This window comes from Hydractinia symbiolongicarpus, chromosome 6, assembly GCF_029227915.1.
Source record: "Hydractinia symbiolongicarpus strain clone_291-10 chromosome 6, HSymV2.1, whole genome shotgun sequence".
Classification (NCBI taxonomy): Eukaryota; Metazoa; Cnidaria; class Hydrozoa; order Anthoathecata; family Hydractiniidae; genus Hydractinia; species Hydractinia symbiolongicarpus.
Window position 1 is genome coordinate 9,035,007 of NC_079880.1, and position 26,988 is coordinate 9,061,994.

The 26,988-nt window shown below is 34.8% G+C and overlaps 3 protein-coding genes across 3 annotated transcripts; 2 read left to right on the plus strand and 1 right to left on the minus strand.

Annotated features, from left to right (window-relative positions):
- Positions 1 to 668: 668 nt before the first annotated feature.
- Positions 669 to 12,766, plus strand: LOC130647955 (DNA replication licensing factor MCM3-like). The gene is made up of 21 exons (XM_057453964.1): positions 669 to 880; positions 3,176 to 3,288; positions 3,790 to 3,912; positions 4,384 to 4,469; positions 4,875 to 5,080; positions 5,507 to 5,590; positions 6,041 to 6,120; positions 6,236 to 6,341; positions 6,456 to 6,586; positions 6,802 to 6,858; positions 8,645 to 8,742; positions 9,070 to 9,189; positions 9,386 to 9,564; positions 9,722 to 9,806; positions 10,167 to 10,351; positions 10,614 to 10,703; positions 11,254 to 11,343; positions 11,478 to 11,528; positions 11,763 to 11,982; positions 12,130 to 12,214; positions 12,345 to 12,766. The coding sequence occupies exons 1-21, from the start codon at positions 812 to 814 to the stop codon at positions 12,544 to 12,546; spliced, it is 2,460 nt and encodes an 819-aa protein (XP_057309947.1). The 5' UTR covers positions 669 to 811; the 3' UTR covers positions 12,547 to 12,766.
- A 1,407-nt stretch (positions 12,767 to 14,173) lies between these two features.
- Positions 14,174 to 25,218, plus strand: LOC130646897 (uncharacterized). The gene is made up of 16 exons (XM_057452552.1): positions 14,174 to 14,473; positions 14,591 to 14,783; positions 15,111 to 15,241; positions 15,760 to 15,860; positions 16,319 to 16,413; positions 16,661 to 16,857; positions 16,987 to 17,065; positions 17,229 to 17,331; positions 21,899 to 21,982; positions 22,129 to 22,281; positions 22,500 to 22,619; positions 22,788 to 22,867; positions 22,979 to 23,045; positions 23,316 to 23,440; positions 24,303 to 24,374; positions 24,709 to 25,218. The coding sequence occupies exons 1-16, from the start codon at positions 14,259 to 14,261 to the stop codon at positions 25,201 to 25,203; spliced, it is 2,310 nt and encodes a 769-aa protein (XP_057308535.1). The 5' UTR covers positions 14,174 to 14,258; the 3' UTR covers positions 25,204 to 25,218.
- On the minus strand, positions 18,097 to 21,376 carry LOC130646898 (testis-expressed protein 26-like). Its single transcript, XM_057452554.1, has 5 exons — positions 20,483 to 21,376; positions 20,033 to 20,135; positions 19,448 to 19,577; positions 18,877 to 19,087; positions 18,097 to 18,388 (listed from the first exon to the last, which is right to left on the minus strand). Exons 1-5 carry the CDS (start codon positions 20,649 to 20,651, stop codon positions 18,159 to 18,161), a joined length of 843 nt encoding a protein of 280 aa, XP_057308537.1. The 5' UTR covers positions 20,652 to 21,376; the 3' UTR covers positions 18,097 to 18,158.
- Positions 25,219 to 26,988: the final 1,770 nt, after the last annotated feature.

Genomic DNA, 26,988 nt, shown 5'->3' on the forward strand with positions numbered 1-26,988 from the left:
CTTTTTGACACCTAATAAAGCAAAACCCTGAAAAATTGTTTCTTGCTGAGAGTATTGGTTTTCTCGAAAAAGTGACATTTTTTAATTTTTGGAATTCAAAAACTGCAATTTGGGGTTGCTATAGTGATACACATGGTCACAAGAACTTAAATACTTACCAGATCTAAAGGGAAAAATCGATCTACTGGAAACACTCCCTTCATCACAATGACATTAACTGTGAGTGAAACTGTTCTTTTTACTGTTATCAACAAAGTAAGAAACGTTTTGCCACACATGATCATTTTTTACGATGTTATTTTATTATACAAATCTTTTATAATGAAGGCATAAGTGACACAGAAATCCACAATATATTAATATGTTATATGCCAAAAGGAAAAACATGAGTATAGTTTTTTATATATGACAATAGAAATAAGGCAGGTTTATTTACGAAGGATCAGCGAGATTTTCCCAGTTTTCCCTTATTCTGAGACATTTTGCAGTTTAAAAGCCTTTTATAATGCAGAAAGAAGAAATTTATCCTTCCAAATGAATAGGCTTGTGGTGTTGGTTCCTGCCGGATTCAACATTCTTGGCTCTGGGAACGAGTTTGACTCCGCGCACTGTTATAATCCTGACCCATTCGGCATAGTTAAATTAAAGGGCGACGAAAGCCGTTAGGAACTTATGTACATAACCCAGCTGAGAAAAGGCGGGAAAGTTGAGTATCATAAACAAATTGCTTTCTTGTGAGGTTGTTGGCGAGCTAGCCAGCTACACTTAAACTCAAAACTAAGCTAGTATACACATAACTTTCACCAACATAATGGATGCTAATGTTGATCAGAATCTCCGTGATATACAAAGACAGTATTTAGAATTCTTGGACGATGATGTAAGTTAACAAATTAGAATATGATTAAACAGCTATTTTCATGGTTTGCCTTTGCCGCCATAGCTAAAGCCCACTGAGGTAGCTAGATACCTAGCTTATTTATTAGCTTGAGCATATAATGTGACATTTAGGTGTTGTTTTAAAGAAAAAGGGAAGGGGAAACTAATGCCACAAACAAATGGATTTAAGAATGGCGCCAACAAAAAACTTAAAATTTTGCCCGAATCAACCCAAAATAACATATATTAACATGTATAACTTATTCTTTTAATGTCGAGCGGTGGTAGTGGAAGACTGTTTTTTATATCATTTTTTCAATATAATATAGCTAGCTGTAATAAAATCCCACAAATAATAAACTGTAAGTACAACGACAAAACAGCACCGTCCTTCTCGACAAAATGAGTTGCATTTCGGGTGCAATTCAGTCACTTTCAGACGGGTCCAGGCTTTACAGCGCGGGTACAGACAAAAACATTAAAACCCCAAAAAACGCCCGCAGCTGCCCTCACCTATACGGCATTTTCAGCGAGTCGGTACCCACGTGTTATAACTCTCATACTTTCTGGAGGAGACCAGGGTTCCATTCCTCATGACAGCGATTCAATATGGGTGAGTGAATGTTACCATAGCCTGACTTACCCAGGCCATGTAGGAGAAATCGGGGAGATGGCAAAATGTGTGTGGGCCCTTGTATGAGTTGTTTGGTTCTGTGTAGCTCAAAGTGAGCATTAAATACTCCAGGACTCCCTATGTAAGCCCTGGCCCCTTTTGGAAATATTTGTTTGGCAAGTAATAAGACAATCAGAAATAAAGTTTCTGATGCCTTTTAAGTGGCAGAAAACTTGATTTGAAGATAAAATGTAAAAGGAGCTTTACATATCAGGGGATGAAATATGTTCACAAATAGACAGAAAAGAAAAAGAGGCAGCTATTTTTCTGTTTTGTTTTTGTCAACAAATTTTCAATAGCGCCTAACATGACAGTTAAAGGGAGAAAAAAAAGAAGTCTGATACGAATTTACTTGCAATTTATTTGTACTTATATCCACAATACACAACCAAATAACGGATTGCTCATTTTTATATTAAATAAAAGAACATACCAATTTCCAATACAAACACAGACAAAAAAGTTTTCTAGTTACACTTGCATCTTTCGTAGCGCACAAGTTTCTATTCTTTGTTTTTCTAAAAAGGAGCTTTTTTGATGGAAGGACATGCGGAATTTTTTCAGGGTGTAAATGTACCCATTTTCTTCAATCTTTGTAGCTGTTTAAGGCTGCATGTAATGCTGATAATGCAGTTTCTAAAACAGCTTTGTCAAAACAACTACTTATAAATCAGTACCTTCAGCATCGCATTTATGACCTACCATAATCATAAGAATGATTTTTTATTTATACAATATCAATACCCCCGTTTTACCAACTTATCACGACTTGAACATTATTCGATCTTTCGGTCACACATTTGATCCTCCATCACAGAGAAAACGTTACATAAAATTTATTTGCATTTGTTCGCAAAAAGGCCCGTGCGGATGAAAAATATTGCTGAATTGTGAAATAAAAATAAATTGGCTTGTTAAAGTAAGAAAGTGTTTATACTGAAGCAAATGATAAGTTTTATGACAAAAGAATGTTAAAAAAAGCTATTAATTATATTTTTTATTTCTTTTAAAGAAAATATTTTGCTAAGAGCGTTACTTTGAGTCAGTAAAAGACACCCTGTCACTTTGCACCGTTATTAATTTCTCCCTTGTGAGACACAATAGGTTCGGAATCGTGTGGCTGTAGCTTTGTAAAGTCTTTTTCATGAAGAGAATTATCTGATTCTATGTTTTCTAAGTAATAATCTTCGTCATTATTACAAGACGTCTTATCAACAAACATTGTAAACAATAAGTAAACAAACTTTTAGAAGGTGTGCTGCTGAGCTCACAGACTTTCTGCACTATGTAAAGTATGCTTATTTATTCGGACCAAGTCCTCTCAACTTTACGCGACCTTGCAAATTTATTTAAACTTGAAGATGTTTACAGACCCGATTAAGGTATAATTAAAGATTTTTAACGATTGTAAAAGGTTTACTTTGACATATTTATGTATTGTCTTATCGAAATAACATTTTTTTCAAATATTTTTTTTTCACTGGAGTGCCCCTTTAAATAAATAAATTATACCAAACCTTCTTTTAGCTTACCTAATCAAGCTTGCTGTTATTCAATAAGTACCAGCTCTTCAATTAATCAATTAGTTAACGGTGTGTTTTTCTAATTATTATTGTTTCTTAGGCGGATCAAGGGTTTTATCATGCAAAAGTTCGAGATATGATTGAAAGAAATGATTACCGTTTGGTTGTAAATATAAATGACCTGCGCAGTAAGAATGAAGAAAGAGCAGTAAGGTAAAAAAATAGTTATGTATAAAGTAATAATGTTAGTGTTGGGTGGCTATCACAAAGTAAAAATCAAAGAGGTGCAAAAAGATTACATAAACAGATAATAGGAAAGCAATTTAAATTATATATAGCATATTTTCAATAACTTCCTTTCTTGAAATGATTTATTTGGCAATGGGATAACAATTTGGTCATGGCATAACAAGAATACTGTGGCTTCAAGAAGTGTTGTATTACTTACATATTTTAAAGGTGGTACTGAAAACCAACTGGCTCCCATAGCATATGCTGATTTAGAAGCTCTATTAACTAATGCCAGCCTTAATTTATTCTTGATAAAAACTTTCATTAGTTGATCATAATTTTTAATCTACGAGATAACACAAGAGGAGTTTTATGTGACTTTAACATAAAATTAGGTAGGTGGTGGATATTAAATTTATAATTTTCTGATATTTTTTGTGAACTAATATATAATTAGTACTAATGTCTATGTTAACTTGTTAGTGTGTTAAATGAAGCGTTTGAAGAGTTGATTGGTTTTCAAAACGCCCTCAAAGAGTTTGTTGGCTCCGCTGATACCACGTATGCCAAGAAACATGAAGAATTTTATATTGGATTTGAAGGGAGGTATGTTTACTATTTTGTATGCTAACTCAATGACTTTGACAACATGTTCTTCTTCAATGAAAATGTATTGTAATGTAGTAAGAAACAGTAATAATGACATTATGCTGTAATGTTGTGTTTAGGTAACAAATCAGTTCATTTAAATGCACAACCATTAAACATTAATTTCTTCACAAACTCTTAAAGAACCTCTTTCAAAGTTAAATAATAAATTGTCTTCTTTTTAGTTGCACACAATAATTTAATCTGACTGAAGATGCAAATATGTCATAAACTGTCATTGTAAGACAAATGTATAGTCTCAATTAATAGTTACATTGTTGCTGTCATGCTGGCCATGTTAAACACGCACATAACATTTTAATCTAGCAAAATTTTTAATGATTTTTTACTGTTGATTACCAATATAGGTGTGATTATACATTCACATAATAATATTCACATGATGATATTTACTCTCACATGTTCTAGCTTTGGATCAAAACATGTCTCACCCAGGACGTTAAATGCCCGCAATCTTGGAAATCTTGTTTGTTGTGAAGGAATAGTAACAAAATGTAAGACTGTTTTCTACAAAAGTTATTTCATAATTATGGATAGTAATTGTACTAATATGTAGTGACATAACACAAAAACAGAAGCACAGCATTATTAATGTATTGTGGAATATATTTATGATAAATTGTCAAAATATTTTGTCAAGTAGCCAGCCAGCTATTTACACATGTTTGCATCCTGCCATACCACATTTTTAGCCTGCTGCCGTAGTGAATTTCCAGAAATTTTCCATGTGTTTATTGTTGTCTTCGGTTGTCTAGCAAAAAAAAAAAATTGAACATTCCCTGTTAAAAACAGTTGAGTCATCGTTTGCTGACACATACTTTGAGCACTTAACACTTAGATAAAGCAGAGAATGAACTATAAACAGATGTCTTGGATGTGTTTGACATTGTTTTTTAAAGGTTCACTTGTCAGTCCAAAAGTTGTCCGAAGCGTTCATTACTGTCCCAAAACAAAGAAAACTACAGACAGGCGCTACACTGATTTGACGTCTTTAAATGCTTTCCCAAGCTCAACTGTTTATCCTACTAAAGATGAAGATGGTAATCCATTGGAAACTGAGTATGGTTTATCTGTGTACAAAGATCACCAAACATTTACCATCCAGGTATTACCTGTAATTATGTGACAAGTAGTAAAATCTTTACAGGTTCAAAAGCAGGGTTTTTTGCCAAAAGTCATTTGATGAACTTAGACAGCTTTTATCTAAATCGATAAATAGATATAAACATCCGCAATTTTCTGATTCTCTTTTTTAAGAGCTTTCTAATAAGTCAAACCATTCAATAAACACCCATTTAATTTCCCAGATTTTTTCAGTTTTTAAATTACATAATCAAAGATGCACAAAGGCCTGATTTTGAAGATTTTTGTTTTTAGATTTTAGATTTTAGATTAGATCAGTGGTATTATTAATACCACTGATCTAATACATTAATTTTTCCAAACTATACAAAACTTCTAAAATCTGTAGACTTCATAAAATATGAATAATTTTGTCCATTCTTTAAACTGTTCTGTAAAACCCTTTTAGGAAATGCCTGAAAAAGCTCCTGCTGGTCAACTTCCAAGATCTGTCGATATAGTTGTTGATAATGATTTGGTGGATAAATGCAAAGTATGCATGTTATATTTCGTTACAGGGTTTGATAAATTTGAGTTAAATCTGTGCTATTTATTTAAACCATATGTGAAAATATAAGTAGTTTAATATTTGAAAATCATAATCCAATGTTGTGTATGTCTTATGTATTATTCTGCCTAATGATCTGATCAAAAAAATCATAAAATTTGTGTTATCTGATTTGATTTGTTTGTAAGTTTCTGTGGTCACCGTCTTCATCCTTTTTTAAAAAAAGCCATTATGTGCAGAATAAATTAGAACGTTTTGAACTATATACCTACAATGATTTGTTGATCACTGAATTCTAATTTAATAAGAGCATGTTATGCATTATACAGTTTTTTTTTATCTAGAATGTATCTAGCTAGATAAACAGACTATCTATACCATGACTTGGTGAAAGTTTTCTCTTCTTAAGTGGTAGATTTTTTTTTCTCTTTATAGCCTGGAGATCGTATTCAGGTGATTGGTATATACCGATGTCTTCCTTCAAAACGTCAAGGGTTTACACCTGGCACATTCAGGTGTGACTTTTTTTGTTATGGTGATCAGTTGTATAAATTGCCATGCCTCAATGTGATATCTACAGCCAAGAAAATAAATTGCATGCTAGATTTATTTATTTCACTTTTTTTACAGAACAATCCTCATCGCTAACAATGTAAAAGTAATGAGCAAAGAAGTCCAACCAAACTTTTCACCTGAAGATTTGACTAAAATTAAAAAATTTTCACGAAGTAAACAGGTAAATAAATTCTTCGCATGCTTTGTAACATACTGGTTCGTTGCATTTTCTTTTTGCAACCCAATAAAAGTAGTATTTTTAATGTTGTCTAAGGATATCTGCAAATCTTTTTAGGATACCTTCGAGTTACTTGCCAAATCATTAGCACCTTCTATACATGGGCACATGTATATTAAAAAAGCAATTTTATGCCTTTTATTGGGTGGCTGTGAGAAAGTGCTGGATAATGGAACAAGATTAAGAGGGTAAAGCAATATATATAAATATATACATTTATATATATATATATTTTATGTATATTTTTTTGTTTTAAACATTTTCATCATCTTTCCCACTGTTAGTGTTTTTGCCATAAACCAAAATATGTTGTAAATAAAGTCAGAATCTGTAACTCATGTTTTTTATGTATTTTTTGTATGTATTCCTGCACGTTATTTAATTTTGTTACATGTTAATACAGAGATATCAATATATTGATGGTTGGAGATCCATCTACTGCAAAGTCACAACTACTGAGGTTGGTTGGATTATAAAATTTACACAACGTAAAAATTTCTTAACGGCAAACCGAAGAGTTTTGCACTTCACGTCATCATCATCATCATCATCATTCTCGGCTTAACGTCCGTTTTCCATGCTAGCATGGGTTGGACGGGGTATATTAATGACCCTCTTCCAATCTGATCTAGACTGTGTTAGATCTAAACTCAACTTCCTCTGTATCAAGTCTGTCCTTATAACCTCCTGCCAAGTCTTTCTCGGTCTGCCTGTGGGCTTTGCCCCAGGAACTATCAAGTCGCTACACTTTCTTACCCAATTATCCTCCTCCATTCTTTCCAAGTGCCCCAGCCAGTTCAATCTTCTTATCTGGATAACATCTTCAATTCTACGGAGACTTAGCCTGCTTCTTAGCTCATTTGAACTCTTTCTGTCTCTCAGACTGGCGTTACACATCCACCTAACCATTCTCATATCATTCCTTTCTAAACGGTCAAGATCTTCCTGCTTCACTGCGCATGTCTCACTACCTTACAACATAACACTTCTTACACAGGCCTCATACAACCTACCTTTTACCTCAATTGACAGGACTCTGCTAGTCAACAAAGGGAGTAACTCTCTGAACTTTTTCCAAGCAGAACCTATCCTGCAAGTAACACTTCTTCCAACACCCCCTTCACTGCCCAACATATCACCTAAGTAACAGAAGTTCTCAACTATCTCTAACGAGCCATTGTTGTACATCATTGAAGCTGGAAATACTTCATTTTTTATAATCTCACCTTTGCAACGCTTGCATACAAACTGTATGTCAGCTCTTAACCTTCCACTAATACTACTGCACTTCTTATGTACCCAATGCTTGCAAGTCTGACAAAAAATTGAGTTACTACCAACCCCTTTCCTGCAAACTCCACAAGGCCACTTTCCAACTACAAGGTCACACTTGGCTGCGATGCTACTAATCATGACTTTAAACTTTGCTGTGTTTACCTTTAGCCCTTTCTCTTCTAGTCCTTTCTTCCACTTCTCAAACTTTTTAACTAATTCTTCCATCGACTCTGCTATGAGAACCAAATCATCTGCATACAATAACTCCCATGAATAACCTGTTCTGAACTCCATCAACAGCGCTTCTAAGACTAGAATAAACAACAAAGGACTAAGTACAGAACCCTGATGTACACCAACATTTACACTAAATTCATCACTAAGTGAATCGTTAATCCTGACACGACTTCTAGCATTGCTGTACATAGACTGTGCCATCGTAACTAGCCACTCATCCACACCTAATTTTCTCATAGCCCACCCAATAACTTTACGTGGCACTCTATCAAAAGCTTTCTCTAAATCTACAAAGGCAAAATAGAGATTCTTTCTCTTTCCTAAATACTTTTCCTGAAGCTGTCTGAGTAAAAATATTGCATCTGTAGTGCCACGCCCTGGAACAAAACCAAATTGCATCTTATCTATATCAATTCTTTCTCTAAGTAACTTATCAATCACTCTTTCAATAACTTTCATTACTTGATCAACCAACTTCAAACCTCTATAGTTACCCCTTTCTAATGCATCACCCTTGCCCTTGAAACAATTCACTATTACAGTCGACTGCCACTCACTCGGAATAGCACCATCCTTTATAATCTGGTTAGCAAGACTTGTAATAAGCTCAACTCCAATATATCCAGATGCTTTTACCATCTCTGCAACAATACCTGATACTCCTGCAGCCTTGCACATACATTTTTTAAATCAAAATACAATGTATAATAGATTTTTTAAATTTATTTTTCAAGATACGTATTGCATACAGCTCCCAGGGCTATACCCACCACAGGACGTGGCTCATCAGGAGTAGGTCTGACAGCTGCTGTAACAACAGACCAAGAAACTGGTATGAGGCTTTCTCTTTTTATATTCTTTTAATAAACAGGCCTATGGTGATATTTAATAAACAAATATTTAATAAATTTAGTGTGAAGCTTTATTTAAGCAAACTTTTTTGTAACATGCTTGATTTTGAACGTGATCATATTGTCCAAGGACATGTTTGAACCAATTACAATATACTTGCATCAGCTGTATTTAATGAGAATTTATGACTGTTTTATAAAACAAGTGATTAGAAGTTTTAATAAAAGCCTACAAATTTTTACCATGTTTTTGTAATTTATGTTTTGGAATAGAATCCTGTTAATCTTCTTTACTCTTGTCATCTAAGGTGAACGCCGCCTCGAAGCTGGCGCTATGGTCCTTGCTGATCGGGGTGTTGTTTGCATTGATGAATTTGACAAAATGTCAGATATGGATAGAACAGCAATTCACGAAGTTATGGAACAAGGTATGTATTATATACGGTATTTATAAGGTGTATAAAAGGTATTATATAAGGTATATATTATCAGTTTTTTAATGAAAGTAACAATGAAGCTAGAGGAGAGAAGGGTGTACAACGTGCTAGAACCATGTTGCTAAGCAAAAACACTCCCTTATAATCAACTTGTCTGTGTTATAATATTTGTTTGTTTTTGACATAGGTCGAGTTACTATTGCTAAGGCTGGCATTCATGCAAAGTTAAATGCACGTTGCAGTGTGCTTGCAGCAGCTAATCCAGTGTATGGACGATATGATCCCTACAAAACACCCATGGATAACATTGGAATGCAAGACTCTTTGTTGTCACGTTTTGATTTGCTTTTTATTGTGCTCGACAAGGTATATGTTGTTTTTATTTATTAAAATACTGTCACAGGAATTTGAATGTTTTTTATCACACTGCAGCTGATGCGAGTGATTTATTTTTCAAGTGAATTTTACTCTAGTTGATCAAAATTAGCTTCGATTTTATCATAAAAGCTTTACTTATTTCTAGATGGATCCAGATAGTGATAAAAAGATCAGTGAACATGTACTAAGAATGCACCGATACAGAAATCCCGGTGAACAAGATGGCGATCGTGAGTAGAACAGTTTCGAATTTTGTTTATTATCTTAAAGCGGACATAATTTAAAACATACTCAGAAAACTTAACAACCACTTGTTAACAAACAAACATACATGTAACAAATTTAACCAGTGCAACATGTTACAATGCTTAACACAGAAAATTTACAAAATTAAACCCCTGCCCGAAAAATGCAATACGGGTAGTACTGCATTTTTCGGACGAATTGCATTCCCCCTCTGCGAAGTGTAACAAAGCCTCAGTAAGCGTCCATGTCGAGCAAACGACTTGTAATTTCAAATTATACAGTCTCCAATAAACTTTATTTATTGTCGACCTCTATCCAAATCGTCATGTCTTTATCTGTTTTAGCTCTGCCATTTGGCGATACAAACGAGGTACTAGCAACCTACAATGTAGAAGAAGATGAGCCACAAGAAGGCACGCATGTTTACGCTAAAAAAGACACGCAACTTTACGGAGAGAAGAGCAAACACGAAAGATTTGTTTCCATGCCGTTTATGAAGAAATACATCCATGTGGCGAAAAATATCAAGGTACCGTATGCCTTGGTTTTTTCTTTTGTAGTTGCTTTTTTAGTTGCTATTGTTGTTGTTGTTGTTGTTGTTGTTGTTGTTGTTTGTGTTTTTGGTGTTTTCTTTGTTGTCTTTTTTGTTTTCTTTCTTGTCTTTTTTGTTGTGTCGTTGTCTTTGTTGTTGTTGTCTTTGGTTGATGTCGTATTTGCCAGGGTTTTGCAGTTTCGTTATTTCTCAGTGTTTTTTATTTAAATGTGGATTTCTTATTCCGATTTTTTTCTAGCCAACTTTAAGCCAAAAAGCGGCCGACTTAATCGCCAGTGCCTACGCAGAGTTGCGAGATCAAGAGAATGTTTCTTCTGAGAAAGCCAAGGTGAGATTTTAAAAATTTTTATTCTGTTAAATGACCTATACATAATAGTGTGATATGTTGGTTTATCGTATCTTCGAGGCGGCAGCGAATGTCCTCAGAATGTTCTTATTACACTGGATTCGATTTATAATGCGTATAATTGTAATTATTTCCCTTTATTTAAAATTTTTTAGTATCACGTAATTTCTTTTGTTTTGCATATACCACTAAAGAATTCTTTCAAATATGCTCTCTCTTAAATAATAAACAGCTCGATCCAATCTCAAACCTCAATCACAAACCTCGCACACGACAAAGTCTTAATCAAAATAAGAAATTCAGAGCCGCCCCTGTTTTCATCAGTGCTTGTTTTTATATCCACCTGTTTTGCGTTTACTTTTCCAACATTGCGACGTCCTTCTTTGCAGTTTAACACTTCTTTAACTCTTGAACAGCATTTGCACAGAGTTTACTTTTTTGGATCTACCCCTATTACACAATCTAGGAATGCGCAATTAATGAAACTATGAACTCCGTTTTAAACCTTAACGGGTTTTTTGTTTTTCTTTAGACGGCACCGGTTACTGCTCGAACACTAGAAACTATGATTCGTTTGTCAACAGCGCATGCTAAAGCTAGGATGAGTAAAACTATTGAGGAGGTAATTTTTTTTCTTCTCTCTTATACACCTTTTCTCTCGTATTTCGCTCGTTTATTTGCGACCAATGTATCGTAAATATACTCTCGTCTTCATGTTTGCGCAAATCCTTGAATTATATTATGTTGTTTTGGCAGGTCGATGCTGAGTGTGCGCTTGAGATGGTAGAATTTGCGTATTTCCACAAGGTAAGTGATAACCTTACATTTGATCAGTATTTCGCATGTAAACCAACGAGAAAATATTCTTTTCGGTGCATACCCGGAAAGACGCTAAAAAAGTTTCTGTAACGGTTGAGATGCAACCGCATTAAAAAGTAAAGTAAATATCAAATCAGCAACGATTCAGTAAAACCTTTCATAGACTACAGCTATGTCAAACTTTGTTTTGGTTGCAATTTTTCTTCTATTATTGTGTTTCAGGTAGAAAAAAGGATTAAGAAAAAGAAGAACACTGACGAATCCGAAGAAGAAGAAGATGAAGAAGACGAGGAGGAGCAAGAGGAGGAGGTGAAGCAAAAGAAACGTCAAAAGAGAGCGAAAAAAAGTGACGACAAATCAATGAAGAAACGCAAATTACTACCTGGTGATGAAGGCTATGATCCGTATGATTTCGATCAAGATGGTGACGGTGGCGAAGCTGGTAGGAACATTTAAAGTGTCAACCCTGGGTCGTTACGATGTTGAGTCTGATATAGGCGAAGTATTCATAAATCATACGTACCAAATATGAGAAATTTGGTAGATTCTATTTCAATTTCCTTTTATAAATTAACGTTTTCACTTTTAGTTGACACATCAAGAAAGCGTGCTAAGAAATCTAAAACCGACGAATCCATGGAAACCGAAGAAGCGGTCAAATTGTCTGATGAAAGGTAAGATTTCATGGCTCCGCAATTGTATGGAAAGATACTTAATTGGATAGACCTGAAAATTTTGACGTAGAAAACTTACGGTAGTATGAAACAAAAAAACCTTTTGTAATAACTCTTGATCGTTTTTTAGGTTCCAAATATTTCGCTCCTCGTTAAATTCACTGTTCAGTGACGAGCATGCGCAGACGTTACCGTTAACACGTGTTGTCGAACGTGTTGAAAGAGACTACCCAGATGCCAATATTACACAAGCAGAAATCGACGCAGCATTGGCGCGTATGACGGAGGACAACCATATAATGGTCTCCGACGGACAGGTGTTCTTGGTGTGATGTCGTCTGTTTTTGATGAAATCTCTATCCAATACTGTATTTTACAGACTAGAATGGAAGCACTAGTGCTATAGCAAAATAAACTCACATCAGTGACGAGATAGTATGGAGCAAAATGTGTATCCGAGGAAAAAAGACCGAGTGAAAAGAATAATCGAAAGTGTAAAAAATTGATAATTTATGGTGTACATTGAATATAAAAAAATAGTTCTACTTCGCATACATTCGTATTACTGTAGTGTCCTAATGAGCAACTTGACAAGGTAGCGCAATGTAATGCAGAATAATTGCTGATGGTATTTCTTAACAGATAACTTAAACAAGCAATTTTTGACGAGAAATTGGTTCCATGAGAAATTGTTGTCAGGGCTCGTAGAGCCTAAAAAATCAGGGGGGGGGGGGGGGGCAAGCAATATTAAACAAAAATTTGATTACTAGGAAAAAAATCTTTCTTCAAAAAGTCGGTACTTTTATTTTAAATATTTGCCTGATTTTACTCAGAATTCGGTGGTTACATGTATCTCGGGTAGGGACAATAGATCTCGCGTGGTCTTTAACCGGGAAAAATTCATTTGATATCAAATCAATAAAAGTTCCGCTTCACAGCTTTTACAAATCATTAATTCAGCCATTTATTAAAAATACTACAAGAGGATACGACAATCTGACGGCTAATCTATGACGGTTTTCATGTGGCAAAAGTTTTTTTACTTCGAATATTGCATGTTCTTATTAAAGCAACAGTCAGCTGTTGTGAAAAACTTAGCGAAACGTCCCTGGTAAGATGGTTTTGCAATGACCCGACATTTATCGCATAGTATGTGCAGAAAAGCACCAAGGAGGAGATTGGCGCGAAAAAAACGTGGATAATATTTCAACAGCTAAAAGAAACAACGTGAAGTGCGTGAAGAGTAAAGTTCCCTTTAAACCCTTTTAAATTAAACATTGAAGTTTTGTGATGCGACTCCAGTGTCCAGATCGCAAAGATGAGTTAGACCAACTTTTTTTTTACTTTCCCAATTATCCAAAATGTTAACAAGCATAGAAAAACCAGTGCGCTGTCAATCAGATCTTACATGCATGAATTATGTAAATTTTTCTTCCTCGTGAATTCAATCTCTCACTTGAAACTAATACACAACAGTGAATTTAATTGAAGTGAAAAAATGAAAAATTAATAGTCATACATGTAGGCCTCTTTCTAAATATATCACTCATACGTTGCTACGTTGCAAGGACGATTTCAAACAAATCATTTAATTTTTCGGCTCCTTGGTAACAAAATGAAACATTAAAATTGTTACGGTTGAGTAGTTAGATTGGAAACAGGTTGAGTAAACGACACTCAAAACTAGAGTGAAAATTTGGCTTTAATCGCTTTTATATTTTATTTAAATTGTTTTATTCTCGAATGCGAGTTGATTGTTAAATTTCGCTCGGCTTTAGCTATATCTGTGAATCGTTTTTTTTTCTTAATTTCTTTTCTTTTGTTTTATTTTCTCTTCTTCTGTCTTAGCTTTTTGATGCATAGTTTTAGTAGGTAATATCTTATATTTTATTTTCATTATCGCTTTTCCCACTAAATTTCAAATTTCTGTCAAATTTTCTCCTCAATTTTTCTTTTTTATCGTAATTTTTTTTTCCATTTTAAGAAATAGATAAATATCAAATTTATAACGTAAAAAGAAGGAAAATTTAAGAAGATATTCAAAATGTTGACAAGAACGGGCAGAAAGATCTTAGATCACAATCTAGCGAGTTTAATTCGCATGGATCCATCAACACCAAGCGTTCTGGAAGAAGTGGTGTTAGATATTCACGAATACCCGCAAATTGTAGCTCAACAAATTATCAGTCATAGATACTTCAATGAATTGGTGTACGGCATTCTAAGAATCATGGACGCACATACCCCAAAAAATCCTAGGTAAGTATGACCAACAGTTTTAAGTGCATAGAATGAACATCATTCCATTCAGTGTTTGTCTTGCATTTTTTAAATTGCAAGTTGCTCAACTTTTGTTCACATCCATGCTTGTTGTAGAGTTGCAGGAAATGCTGCATATATTCTTGGTGCATTACTTGAATGTGACCAAGGACGTGAAAAAACCATTGAACTTATTAAAGATCCGAACAAGGTTGAAGATACACAGCACTTACTACCGAATTTAGCAGCACTTATAGAGATTTATGATCTTGAACCACAAACAAACGCTTCAGGAACAACAGCATTAATTGTAAGTCTAGTCTTTGTATATAAATTATATATTTTACTGACTTGCAGTTTCGAGGTGTCTAAATCTTTTTGTCCTAATTATAAAAAAGTCAAGTGTTCCTGGAAACTATTTTGTTCCTGACGGGTGTCTGTATCACTAGCCTAGGAAATTAGTCAATCTCCATTTTCGCTTTAGCAATACCCGAAGCCAAATCTTAGCTCCACAAAATGTCTGACGTTTCGGTGTAGTGTTTTTTTGCCATCCGAGCCCCAGCGTCCTCCTAGCGCCAAAATTTCCTGTTGTTTTTCATTTATTACATATTGCTTAAATAATCAAATTTCCTTTTAGTTTGAAATTGAAGAATCGCGAGAGTGGGCATTGGAGCAGCCATCTTGCGAGTGGCTTATCTTTATTTTAGGTCGATGCCTGATGGATACCGATATGTGGGTTGCAAGTAACTGCGCATTGACATTAGCCAGGTAATGAAATCAAAAAGTGACATTTCATCTATGACGTCAAAAAGTGACATTTCAACGATAATAAGGAGGAATTGATCAAAATATTTGTGTATTTTAGTGTAAGAAATGGTATTAATGTCTAATGGGTGCAATTTCACTGTATACTTTAGGATGGAAAAAGACTTACCCTTTTTCAATATCGTCCCAGAACATCTTTTTTGCTTTCTGTTACTTCTTTAGCGCTAGACACATCTCAGAAAGCAAAAAAGAAACCCTGGGGACAATATTGACCCTTTTACGCACTTCTAATTCTTGCACAGAGGCATACGTTGTGCTCAAGTGGCATATTTCTTCTGTGCCCCAAATTAAGTGGCGCCAGAACTAAGGACGCATAAAAGATACTTTTTAGCTGATTTTTCGCCTTTGCTAGGAAACTCTCTTCTATCCTAAAATTTGAGGATGAATAAAAAAAAATGCCGCTTGATCTGCTAGTTAAAACAGCTTTTATCACTGGATAATGTAAACATATTTTGTTTTAGGATTTGTATGTCTGAGGTTGGAATTCAAAAAGTATTAAACCACAAAGATCTGGAACTTATTCTCGTGCAACTCATCATGGCAGTTGGTGTTGATAACGAAGGTAGGCTTTATTTATTTATTAAAATACTCATTCATTCATTCATCCATTCATTTATCCATTCATTCATCCATTCATTTATCCATCCATGCATGCTATCATTGTGAATTTTTCATATTCGTGTAATTTTAAGAAAACAAAAAATTCTCAAATATCTACTGCATCTTTTATCCCAAAACCTGAAAAGGTCGCAGAATATCTGGGATCATATTCATAGAAAAAGATGGATGGTCATTATTCTTATAGTTCTATTGTTCAAACAATAGACCTATTCTAGACAATAGACCATGTTCTTAACATGAATTGATTTTAACCTAAATTCCAGCCTGATATTCTTCCAAAGCGCATTCTTATAAACAAAAAAAGCGTGCATCTTATAAATGCCGTTTAGTGCAATAAAGTCTATATATTCCACAAAACAACCGTTGATTTTGTGTATTACAGTCTTTTTTCATTGTCAGGTCGTGGTATGAATGCCGCATATGCCATGGCGTATATATGCGAAACAGAAGAAGGTATGAAGAAGATCGCGTACATGAAGGAGTGCTTGGATTTAGTAAGTTTTTTTAAAAAAACTTTTAGTTGACTTATGTAAGGAGAGCTTGTATTATATATTTGAGAAAATTGGGGGAATTGGTTGTTACAACATAACCCTGTTATGGCAGCCTCTGGTTTAAACGTTAGTTAAAAGGGTCACGGGTTTAGAGTTTAGGACATGTCTTATTCTCCTACGCAGATTCTTTGCAAAACCTTTACTTTTTGTTTTTCAAATCAATTTAAAGCGTCACTGTGTTTTGTTCTAGATACTCGGTTTAATAAATATGTTACGTTCTGTGGATGAAGGTTGCAGAAAGAATTCCGCTTTCTGTCTCAAGACCATGTCCACGTGGGAAGATGGCCAGGATCGTATAAATGATGACCCGGATATTGATCATCTCCTCAAACTACTGTGCAATTTACTGACATGCGGTGATGAAGATTTAGGAAAACTGGCTTCTGTGTGAGTTATGTTGGTGTTCTTGCTGAGCGGAATTTTATAACTAACCCGACATGCACAATCTCATTTCTAGTTCACTAGGAACAGGGTTTCATATTCTTTCCACTAACTTGCGTTTTCTTTCTATTTCAGAATTTTAAAGAACTTAACCACTAAGAAGGAGGGTTACATGTTACAAAAAGACCACGCCCCGACAAAAACAACGCTGGAGGTAAGTTAGAAGTGTAAATTCATCGAAACTTCATGCGCAACACGGAACACAAAAAGATTAGCCGATAAAGAAAAGCTTACGACATCTTTAAAATTGTTTTTCGCAAAAGCACAAAGAAATTCTTAAAAATAATTTCCTAATTTTCTACGATCTTATTTGTTAGCACGTTTTGAAACAGATGAACATAAGCGAAAACTATCGCAAAGATGCTTTCGAAGCTTTGAAAGAACTGATGCTTCCCAAGCCAGCTGCTCCTCAATTGAAAGGTATGTTGTGAAAATAAGTAGCTGCCCATTCTATTACCGTAAGTTGACTCTAGAAATTTAGGTGCAGTATTACTCGGATAGTCTCTTCTGTTCCTAATGGTACTGCATTTAAAGATATCTCTCATTTGAGCTACGAAAGGCGTGCAAGTACAACAGCCACTCAACCGCGTAAGATATCAATCCTATTCTCATGCTGAACGTTGAGTAGAAAGGATCGATTCACGCTTTTACATAGTCTTTGTTGTGACTCGACCGGGGATTGAACTCACGATCTTCCGCTATAGTGACAAACGCTCTGCCACAAGGCCACTAATCAATGCCCCTTTTCCTTTACCTTGGAAAGTTGTTTCCAAAAGTAAAAGCGACATGTTATTGCATGCAAATGGATAAGATCCCAACTCCCTGAGTTAAGCAGGAATTCCGATACATCCCACCCCCTTAGTTTTTTGCAAGTTTACCATGTTGTGATCTTAACTGAAGATGGATACATGTGGCTCTCATATTTTCTGCAAATGTCGTTAAATGTGTATCTGCTTTTTCGGAAGTGATATATTTTCGCGAAAAGCAGATACACGCAAACAAAGATAACCCTGTACCCAGCCAGTCTCTTTATTTGACAGCCTTCCTTTATATGAAATTTGTTTTACATTTGCTGACTTAGTTGAATAGATCATTCAAACACTTTTCAATTCGACGAACCTTTTACTACAATCCTAACTTTCAGTTTCTCAGCTAGTCGTCAACCCTTTTACAAAGTACTAAATGCGCCTTTAAAAACGAACTGTGTTTGACACGTATACGTATTTACATGTATTATAGTTTCAGAGTTATTTCCAACTTGGCCCATCCCAGCAAGATATCCTTTCCACTGGATTCTTATTGTTTATCGCTTCCAACATATTTGCAATAACTTTCTTTTCATCAGCCGACATGTTTTGCATATATTTGCACAAATCGGTTACCGGTTCGTTTTTCTCTTTTTGACTTGCAAACTCATCCGTGTATGAGGTATCGTATGCTGGTTTTATAAGAGGCGATCGTTGTATGACGGTTGGGACTAAAGATAGGGTAGTATAAAATCGGAGGATAAAAAAATTAAAGAACTAGAACATCACAAAAAAAGTGTACATGAAAGCCTTAAAATAAAAACATAAAAATAACACACCACCTTGATAGTAAAACCTGCAAGCAGTGGACAGTAATAGTCGACTCTTCGGGATAAAAATCAGTATTCGTTTGAAGGAAGTCCCATCAAATGCGCGCATTATTTAAAAAGTGTATAACACATATGCCAGTTATAGGCTTCTCTGTGCTTTTTAAAACGAATCAAAATCATGTCGCCAGATCAGGACTAGTGAAGTGATTATTTGAAGTGTGTGTGTTAGGGGAAAGAAACAATTCCTAGATTTTCGATTGCTATCGCTGATTCCGTTGCTCAACGCAACATCAAATTTGCTTCTAAAAAAAGTGTGTATCTAAAGATCTATCTCTTATAACCTTGTTGAATAACAAAACAAACTACCGTCGATTAAAGATTACGCTTACCGACTCCGACAGCTGGTTGCCGTCCTTTGTTGTTGCACCCATATCGAGTCGTATTACCAGATAGGTTTCCTTTGTACGACGGCTTTTGGTAATCGACGCGAACGGTTGTGTTGAGTGTATAGTCAGGGACGACGTCCTTTTTTGTGTTTACAAATTTAGATGGTAAACTTTTTTTGAATTCGTCGCCTTGTTTTTGACCGAAATAGTCAACCTGGAATATGTGAGAATCATAAAACTTGAACAGGTATATTTTTTTAAAAAAAACATCTATGGTACTGGGTTAGTTATGTGAAGTTAGCCATACATAAAAAAAAGAAAAAAAGACAAGGAATGTCCATCTTGTCTATATCAACAGCAGAGATATATGAAATACTAATTATTTGTCTACGTATTTTGTAAATTTTAGCATAATGTAATGACTTGGCAGCCATTTTGAACAAAACACAGCTATCAAGTAGCAGAAGTAACGACTATCCATTAAGTTACATTGTTTCTACAAAATCAGGAGAACTTCACGGTTGGTCAATACGCATGCTTCTATATGATTGGTTCTGTCGTCCCGTATACGCACCTGATAGGTCGATCTGGTTTTATCTTGACATATTTCATGCATGAGCTCTTCTTTAATTTTAATTTGCTCCTCACGTGGTAACTTGTTTGGGAATTTCCACACCATAAATGTTTCCAATGGATGTGGATTGCTACAAAAGTACAGAAATATGAACTGTTGTTTAGACAGTGCAACTCAGGACACAATTTAACTTCTTCACACCTGCTGCTATCACAGCTCAACCTCCACACAGACCTTGAAGTGTGTTTGTCAAGAGAATAAACGTTTCATCGTCATGTAGAACACGCTAGAGGCCCTGGCTTAGAGATAATTCACAAACATTATTTTTAAAAAAGGAATTCACATTATTGTGCTTACCTAAAATTACCCATCCAAAAATTTTATTTTACTTTTTCTGTTGTTGAGAAAGTGTGGCACGATAAATATATATTATATATATTATAAATTAATAAAAAATAAAAAATAAAACAAAATAAATTCAAGCTACTTCGTGCACAGGGCCTTTATAATTTATCTGGATAGTTCAAAACTTAAGAAGGACCTCCTACGATAAACAAATAAAATACAATAAACAGAGCGAGTTACTTCTTTCGTTGTCCAGAACAAGTTCCAGGTCTACCAAAGTCCTCTTTCATTACATCTTTTCTTGCAAATTCTTCAGCGTAGTTTGTCGTCCCAGTGTCTGTTGCTGAAAGATAAATGTTTTCTCGTTACACTACGAACTTGGAAATATATGGCATTCACGTTATTGGTAAAGGCGAAATAACCCGATTGAATATTAAGATTTAGCTGCGCTAATAGACGACTTTCTAGTTAATCATGTTGCAACTCTTACAATTTATTATGGACTTTTCTTGCTCGAAGCAAAATAAATGTAGATAGAAGAAAGGTGTAATTTTTTGTGACTATGAAATCTCTCCTTGGATAGACAAGTTTTCCCCGAATTTAATAACAGTTATAAAACCTGAACTGTCAAGTAAATTACTAGTATGGAAAAAAATTTGTATAGCAAAACGAATAATATAGTTAGCGAACCTGAGTAAAAATTTGATGTTGGTGGTCGTGCGTTTTCAGCAGGTTTACCAGGAAGACCTTGATAATCTCTCATGTTTGACGTTTCGTAAAACTTATGAGAATCCATTGTTATATTACAGTCTTTCTCTGGTAGATTCTCTGGTACACTGTAGGATAGCTTGCCCATCATGAATAAATGCAAGCTGTGTGTACAACTGAAGTGTCATATATATTTGACGTCAAATAGAGCGCAATAAAATGGCGTCATAATCGACGTAATAGCCTTCTTTTCCCAATAAAATGGAACAAAAAATGATTCAGGATGCACAGTTATTTCGTTACATCTTTCGCTACATTGCTTGCATATGCATTTTTTTCTTCCCTTTTCATGAAAAGAATCTAACGAAAAAAGTTACCAGCGTTTGTTCTCCCAAAGTACATCAACGCATTCTACCACAGTCTAATGTTTTCAAACACAGAAATTTAACATTCATTACATAAAAGAAGCTCCAACGCTTTCAAACCTTTAAGCTATTCATTTCGTAAAAAAATCTTGTTTATAGTGAAAATAACGCAGTATTAGCAGTTTGTAGTAACCCTCTGATCATTGACTATAGTCTGTTTCAGCATTCCAAAGAAATAAATTTTCCAGTATTTTTCAGCTATGACTTTAAGACCGTAACAGCGTAAACATTGTGCAAACAGTAATACAGTGTTTGGTTTCTACACGTCAAAATTGTCACAAATGTGCATTTGTGTAGCTACATTCCCATATAGAAATAAAAACTTCAAGAATTTAGAAAGAGCGAGAAACTACAGTTTAATGACAACGGTAGAAGCAGTATTTAACTCCATGGAAAAGATAGGATTTACTTGTAAACACTTCAACATTTGGTATTTGCCTATCAGGAAGTCAGCTTTGATTTGAGTATTACCTAAAGTTTCAACCACATGCTTATTGGATGCCCAACCAGGTCAAGAGAAACTTCCCATAGAATGAGCTTAAATGTTACTGTTTTTAATTGTTTCGTTCTAAACAACAGTTGATAGACCGGTATATAAATTTCTTAGCTACATACTGGCAGATTGTTTTAACTTGTATCTTCTGTTTGATTTACTCACCAGCGTTATTCAACGTTTAACTTTGTTTATTAACAGTAAAGTGGAATGACGTTTAGTAAGAATGTGTGGTTTCTAAGCATGGAATTTATTCTGTATATATTTCAGTTCGGTGTTAAAAGCGACGCGGCTTTCATGTGCCTATCAATAAGTCAAGCCGGCGCTACTACAAGATATATATAAACAAGTTTAATTGACAATTGAATTATTGTTTAAAGGACGGTGTCACAAATATACTCCAGTGTAAATGTTATGCTTTTATAAAACGCGTACTTCTGAAGAAGGGAATAAAAGAAATATGTTTAATTTTATTCGTAGTGTTGGACGCGTACACTATCAGCGCAGTGTGGGATACAGTTGAATCAAAAAGTGGCGCAGAAGTACATTATGAACTTTATTGTGGTAAGTTTCGCTTTGTTTATTTGTTTTCTTAATTAATTTTTTAGGTGCAACACGCAGCTAGAAATATATTCGGGTTGAGAGTATTTACACAAAGAGAACAACAGTGTTAGCATTTAAATTGAAACACAAATTTTTTTTTGGTTTAGATGACAACGTGGTGTACAAGGGTAACCAGACTACCTTCACAACGCGCAGTTTGAAAGAAAGAACGGATTATGAATTTCGTGTTCGTGCTTACACAAACGATGACGAAGAAAGTTTCATCAGTGAAGGAAGTATCATTCAAACATTTAGAGCAGGTTAGTGTGACCACACCTAGAAAATTGTGTTTCAATATGTTATGGGTGTGGATATTTTAACTGGATGATATGTAGTGTAATTTACCGTTAGCCGGTAAACTCAAGGCTGTAATGTAATATTCACATTTAAGAATATTGTAAGAATCATACTTTCTAAAGCACAGTGTGGCCCTCGGCTTTAAAAGTTTGAGTACGAAGTTGTATGCCATTTTATTTAGTTTCCAGTGTTCCACGAAACCTCCGCGCTGTGTCTGTTACAGCATCGACCATCAAGATTGTGTGGGACAAACCAACCAAAGTGTGCGGCAATTTAAAAGGGTATTACGTCCAAGAACAAGGTAAAAGGCATCATTCTCGTCCCTAGAGCTCTTTGTGTTAACCACGAAATGAATGTCAAAGAGCTCTGGTGACGAGAATGGTATAAGGAATCTTTTTGTGACGACTTAGTAAATTATGTGTGTCGGCTAACCCTACAATATTATTTCAATCGATTCTTATGTCCATAGGGAGTTCAATTCATTACGAACCTGTATATCTTTATCATATCGCCAGTAACTTGGAAGCGGACAAAGAATACACATTCGAGGTATACGGTTTGCATGTAAACAAATACTTTCGCTCTTTATGAGCGGGAAAGCAAGGTGGACATTTCTCATCTTATAAATCTACTTAAGTTGATCATTTTTTCTGTACTTAGGTATGTGCGGTCACACAAAGGGGCCGTGGTCAAACTGCCGAACTTAATGTACGAACTTTACGAAATGGTAAGGAACGATATATTGTTTGTTTGTTTTTTAGTTAATTCAGCTACCATGGAATTTCCACATATAACCTTTTATTTAATTAAAACCACCGCAAAAGATTGTACTATCAATCTTGAACCTAGGGCTGTAGCAAGTTTTTTTACTAAAAGGATTAAAATTGTACGAGTTTCATCTTCATATTAAAACAAGATACAGGTCTCTGGGTCGGGGATATTATCATCTTACTAGCTCCATATTCCGATTGATAGTTACTGAACAAGTATATTTCAGATTATTTCGCGCCCTCAAAACCAAAGGTGATTACAGTGGGATCTCATGAAATGTGTATTGTTTGGAAACCACCTGTAGCCCCTCCAGGTAGAATCAATGGGTATGAAGTAATGTGCAACGGAAAGGTATCTACTTTGCTTCTTGTTTTCAACGTTGTTGAGAATTTCTATATGAATTTGAATTGTAAATTGCTGTTTTCGTTTTTGTCCCATTACTCCATTTCGTTGTACTTTTGCGTTGTTATTAGCGTTATCGTTGTCGCTTTTGTTTTTGCTACTGTTATTGTTGTTATTTGTTGTCGTTGTCGTTGTCGCTGTCGCTGTCGTTGTCGTTGTCGTTGTCGTTGTCGTTGCCGTGTCGTGTCGTTATCGTTGTCGCTTTTGTTCTTGTTTTTGATTTGTTGTTATTTGTTGTCGTTGTCGCTTTTGTTTTTGTTATTGTTGTTATTTGTTGTCGTTGTCGCTTTTGTTTTTGTTTTTGATTTGTTGTTATTTGTTGTCGTTGTCGCTTTTGTTTTTGTTATTGTTGTTATTTGTTGTCGTTGTCGCTTTTGTTTTTGTTATTGTTGTTATTTGTTGTCGTTGTCGCTTTTGTTTTTGTTATTGTTGTTATTTGTTGTCGTTGTCGCTTTTGTTTTTGTTATTGTTGTTATTTGTTGTCGTTGTCGCTTTTGTTTTTGTTATTGTTGTTATTTGTTGTCGTTGTCGCTTTTGTTTTTGTTATTGTTGTTATTTGTTGTCGTTGTCGCTTTTGTTTTTGTTATTGTTGTTATTTGTTGTCGTTGTCGCTTTTGTTTTTGTTATTGTTGTTATTTGTTGTCGTTGTCGCTTTTGTTTTTGTTATTGTTGTTATTTGTTGTCGTTGTCGCTTTTGTTTTTGTTATTGTTGTTATTTGTTGTCGTTGTTGTTTTTATGACTGTCGTTCTTGCTTTTCTTGTAATTTCTATCACTGCTGCTATCGGTAAACAACACTTTTTATTTTTATAGTCTATTTATTTTGGTATGAACAAAAGATGTATTGCTGATAAACTTCAACCAAAAACAAAATACAAATTTACTGTAAGTATACTCTTTTTTGGAAATAATAGGAAGAGTCATTAAAACGCTTAAGATATTGCTTAACCCTTAAAACCGTAATAACTGCCCCACAGCCGGCTGCCGGAACTTCTGACGAGAAGTTTGTTATGAAAAGTTCCCCATGTATTTAAAAAAGAAAATGAAGTAGGCCATGCAACGGTATTAAATAGGTCTTGTTTCCAGCCACCAACGGCAAATAAAACTTTAAAGAGCGAATTATTTTTTAGCCATTAAAAACGGACGTGTTCAAGGGTTCAACAAACTTTAGACTTTACCAGATAAATGTTATAGCCATAACATCGTATTACAATTACAGGTTGTAGCGTGGACTAGTGAAGGTCGAACTGAAAGTCAATCAACCGTGAAAAAGACCAGTCCGGGATACAAATCCAAATCAAAGAATCAGCCATGGAAGACACGCGAAGAATTAATGGAATGGTTAAATTCGAAGGATGATATTGACTCTGATCTTGGTGAGGCTTCGGACGACGGTGAAACTACAGCGCGTACTTCACGTGGCAATGAAGTTGAATCAACGCAACAACATGATGTTGAGGAAAAAAGAGACGACGATGGACGACCAAATACATACGACGTGAAAGATGATGATACAAATGACGGCGATGATGAGGAGGTTGACGAGGAGGAGGGGGATGCAGATCCAGAAGAAGAAGAACAAGAAGAAGCAGCCGAAGAAGAAGAAGAAGAAAGAGAGGATGGGGAGGATGAAGAAAAAGAGGAAGAAGAAGAAGCAGAAGAAACCGATGACACTGAAGTGGATGACAACAAAAGTAAAGCATACCGTATGTAGAAAATCCGCCAAAAATGAACATACTAACTTTTCCATTTTTTTTGTTGTTGTTTATTAACTGAAGATATTCGTCCTACTTTTTTTTCTTTCACAAAAGAAGCTTTATACATGGAAAATTAGTTTGCACTATAATGGAAAAAAGCTGATTCCTCTCATAACTTACGCGTTCTACCAGTCAAAGAATTTATTTTGGAAACAAATAAGTAAGGCTGGTAACTAATTCACAGTGCATTATTAACCTCGATGCCAGAGTCGGTTGCGGCCTTGACCCAGTCCACTTGTTCAACCAATCAGAATGAATATACGAATTTGTTGCAAGCCACTGGTTCTTACAATAAATATACAAACAACATCTATCTCACATTTTGTTAGAAATAGGTTTTGTATTCAAATTAGGATTACTTGCTAACTCAGTATTTCTGTTGCGTAGTAACAACTAAAAGCTATAAAAGTTGGTCGGTTGTAACAAATACGTCCTAGGATCGAGGTTGTTGCATCACATATTTTTTTGTGCATTTATAAGGTGTCGAAATAATCTATTTGCATATTTTAACTTTTTTTTTAATAATAAGAGACGTGTTTCTGAATAGTTAGTAAATTCTGCGAAAAAACGAATTTTAAATAATAATTTTTAATGCAGCGTTGTCTTAATTTGTCACAGTTGAATCGTGAAAAACGATCTTAATGTATTCTAAAGGACATTATTTGAATTAGCTGTTGGCTATCGGAAATTTGGAAGTCAATTCTGGCAATTTTTAATATTGTACATACAGTAGACTCCCGGTTATTCGAACCTGCACTTATTCGAATAATTCGGTTATTCGAAGTGAGATGGCGTTCCCCTTGGATCTGCTTACCCAACTCAGGCAAAAACACTCTCGGTTATTCGAACTTCAGTTATTCGAATAATTCGGTTATTCGAAGTGATTTTTATTCCCCTTGGGGCCAATTATAGGCTAAGTCACCCTCAGTTATTCGAATTTTTTGACGAGAATGGTCTTGAAATCAGTTAAACATGATAACACGTACATGTCAAAAACACTACATCGATAGTAAAAAACAATGTAGCATTAAAGATTTTTTTGTGAGTTGAACTCCTTGTATTTACTAGATACATTTTCTTTATAACTTTCATATTTTAAAACCTGTTAACAATTTGTTCAAATTTATTCTTTCTTCAAAAAGTAAAAATTCTTTGTGTTTACACGCTCAACTGAACCACAATGCCTCAATTACTTAAGAAAAGTCCATCCCATTAAGGTTAAGTTGAAAATCTGGCGGGAAAACGAATTTTTCAGTTATTCGAACTCCCGGTTATTCGAAGTAAATTCTTATCCCCCTTGAGGCTTCGAATAACCGGGAGTCTACTGTATTTCCCTATTTGATACATCCTTAATACGAGGTTGTGATTTGGTTGTCATTTTGAACAAACAACAGCTGTTATTACTGAGAAGTTATTTTATTAGAGAGATTTCAATCTATTTGATAAACTGTTTTCAAATCTCTCAGGTTACATTGCAAAAGTTTTAGATTTTCACATGTCACCCACTGACAACCGATCCGGTTACTACTGAAATGAATACTATATTGACTGACAGCTAATCTGCACACAGTATGAAAATTTGACTTTATTATGAAATGTGCTGATAGCTAATCCATATATTTTATGAACATATGATAATAGACACAAGATATAGTCTATGTGGAATCAATCAAAAGTGATGGTGTTGGAATGCTATTGTCTCACATTGTAATATCTGTTAGCAGGAATCTTTATTGAGTTTT